The sequence below is a fragment of the Crocodylus porosus genome, unplaced genomic scaffold (assembly GCF_001723895.1).
Source record: "Crocodylus porosus isolate Cpor-Errol unplaced genomic scaffold, CroPor_comp1, whole genome shotgun sequence".
In the NCBI taxonomy this organism is placed as follows: Eukaryota; Metazoa; Chordata; order Crocodylia; family Crocodylidae; genus Crocodylus; species Crocodylus porosus.
The window spans coordinates 46,934,200-46,935,929 of NW_017728950.1; the positions used below are offsets into that span (position 1 = coordinate 46,934,200).

The 1,730-nt window shown below is 34.2% G+C and overlaps 1 protein-coding gene across 4 annotated transcripts in view; it reads right to left on the reverse strand.

Moving 5' to 3' along the window:
• FOCAD (focadhesin) overlaps positions 1 to 1,730 on the reverse strand; it is a 256,908-nt gene that overhangs the window by 131,555 nt on the left and 123,623 nt on the right. For all 4 annotated transcript variants that reach the window (XM_019554782.1, XM_019554785.1, XM_019554783.1 and 1 more), the window contains exons 13-14: positions 1,328 to 1,429; positions 634 to 764 (exon numbers count right to left, since the gene is read on the reverse strand). In XM_019554782.1, coding sequence (XP_019410327.1) covers positions 634 to 764; positions 1,328 to 1,429 — 233 coding nt within the window. The remainder of the gene's footprint in view (positions 1 to 633; positions 765 to 1,327; positions 1,430 to 1,730) is intronic.

Genomic DNA, 1,730 nt, shown 5'->3' on the forward strand with positions numbered 1-1,730 from the left:
TATCTAGCTGGGGTAATGTAGGCCCAGCACTCTTTCCTGCTTATGCAGGGGGTCGGACTCGATGATCTATTGAGGTCCTTTCCGACCCTAGCATCTATGAATCTATGAATCTATGAAAACCCTCAGCATGTCAATTGTGTACATTGTTCTTTGCATCCACCAAAATCCCTTTAAACAGTGGTTCCACATCAGCATGTGAATGCAGGAAAAAACAGCAGAATCAGTAATCTAGTTCTTACTTCATGATAAACACCAAGTACACTTTGGAAAATGAGCCAAAATTACAAAATTCTTTTTAAAAAAGATCCTGTGGAATGAAAATTCCTTCTCAAATTTGTTTTGAAAGCATGACTTTAAATAAATAAATAAATAAATAAAATCAATTTATGTTTTTACCATTTGTCTTTTTCATATTTCTACTTTGTTCAGAACAAAGTGTATGCAATGCGTATTATACTTACCAGTTACCAAAATATTGCATCTATTACAGCCATCAAAAAGTACATATCCCACAATTATAACAACAAGCTACTTAGAAACCATTAGCATAACTTTCCTTTAAATATCATTCAGCATCTCTACATTGAAATAGGATGGATAACAAAACATTGGATAATTAACTCTTCTTCTTACCTCTGTCTACATATATCTCGGATGGAAGCAGCTTTAGCAATTAGCTTTTCCCACTGAGCATCCTTGCCAACAGACAACGAGGGCACATCAGACATTGCCATAAACCGCTGCAGTTCTGGGTAAACCCGATCCTAGGGAAAAAAAAAAGACTTCTAAAATAATATGTAATTAATTTTCTTTAAATTAATGACAAGATTGTATGCTGCTAAAACCTGTGCACAGCTTCCTAAATGAACATTTACATTGCAAATCATAGTATATTTTTCTTCAGCAGTGGAGATGAATGTTGTGATGTGATGTAAGTGGCTTCTGTGAACAGAATCCACATTGTTTGGCTTTTTCCCATAAACTAAACAGCAAGCTACTACTATACAACCAAATATAAATGATTTATCACTCAACTCTGGTACTTTTGGTGCATTATCCAAAAAGCATAAAAATGTCTTTCACACACAAAATTGTTTCATAATTTCATTCCAAGGCTCAATGAGATGTATAATAGGTTCCATGAAAGGCCAACTTGAGAAGCTGTCAGTACATCAGAATTAATAAGTGTATCACTGACACCATTTGCTTTCCACTGCTAATAATTAGGCCCTAGCATAAACAATTATCCAAAGCCTTCTCTAGTTAGAGGAAGCATGTTAAAATAGTTTCTACAGCAATTTATCTTATACTGCACAATTTTTCTAACCTGCATCTCCCATAAAGATGTCATCAGGCGTAAAGAAATAGCTCTAAGGTTTGGTGTGTTCCCCAGAACCTGTATTACACGTAGAATTTGAGCTACACAAATCTGAAAGAGATTTTTTAGGACATGGTTATGTTAATATCCTTGAACAAGAAGGTGTCTATAAATCTTCACTTTCTGTGAATATCAGAAATAGATAATTAAGCCTCCTGCAGTGTCAGGAAGAAACAGTCATTTTCTGATCAATTTTAAGTTCATACTGATTTTAAAGGACATTTGCTTTGGATACATAAATACAATAATGATATAATGTTGATAGCTGAAACACAATGCATACTTCATCCTTTAAAACAAATGTCAGATCCCATCATAAATATTAACATGCTATGCAGACCCTTACCAATAA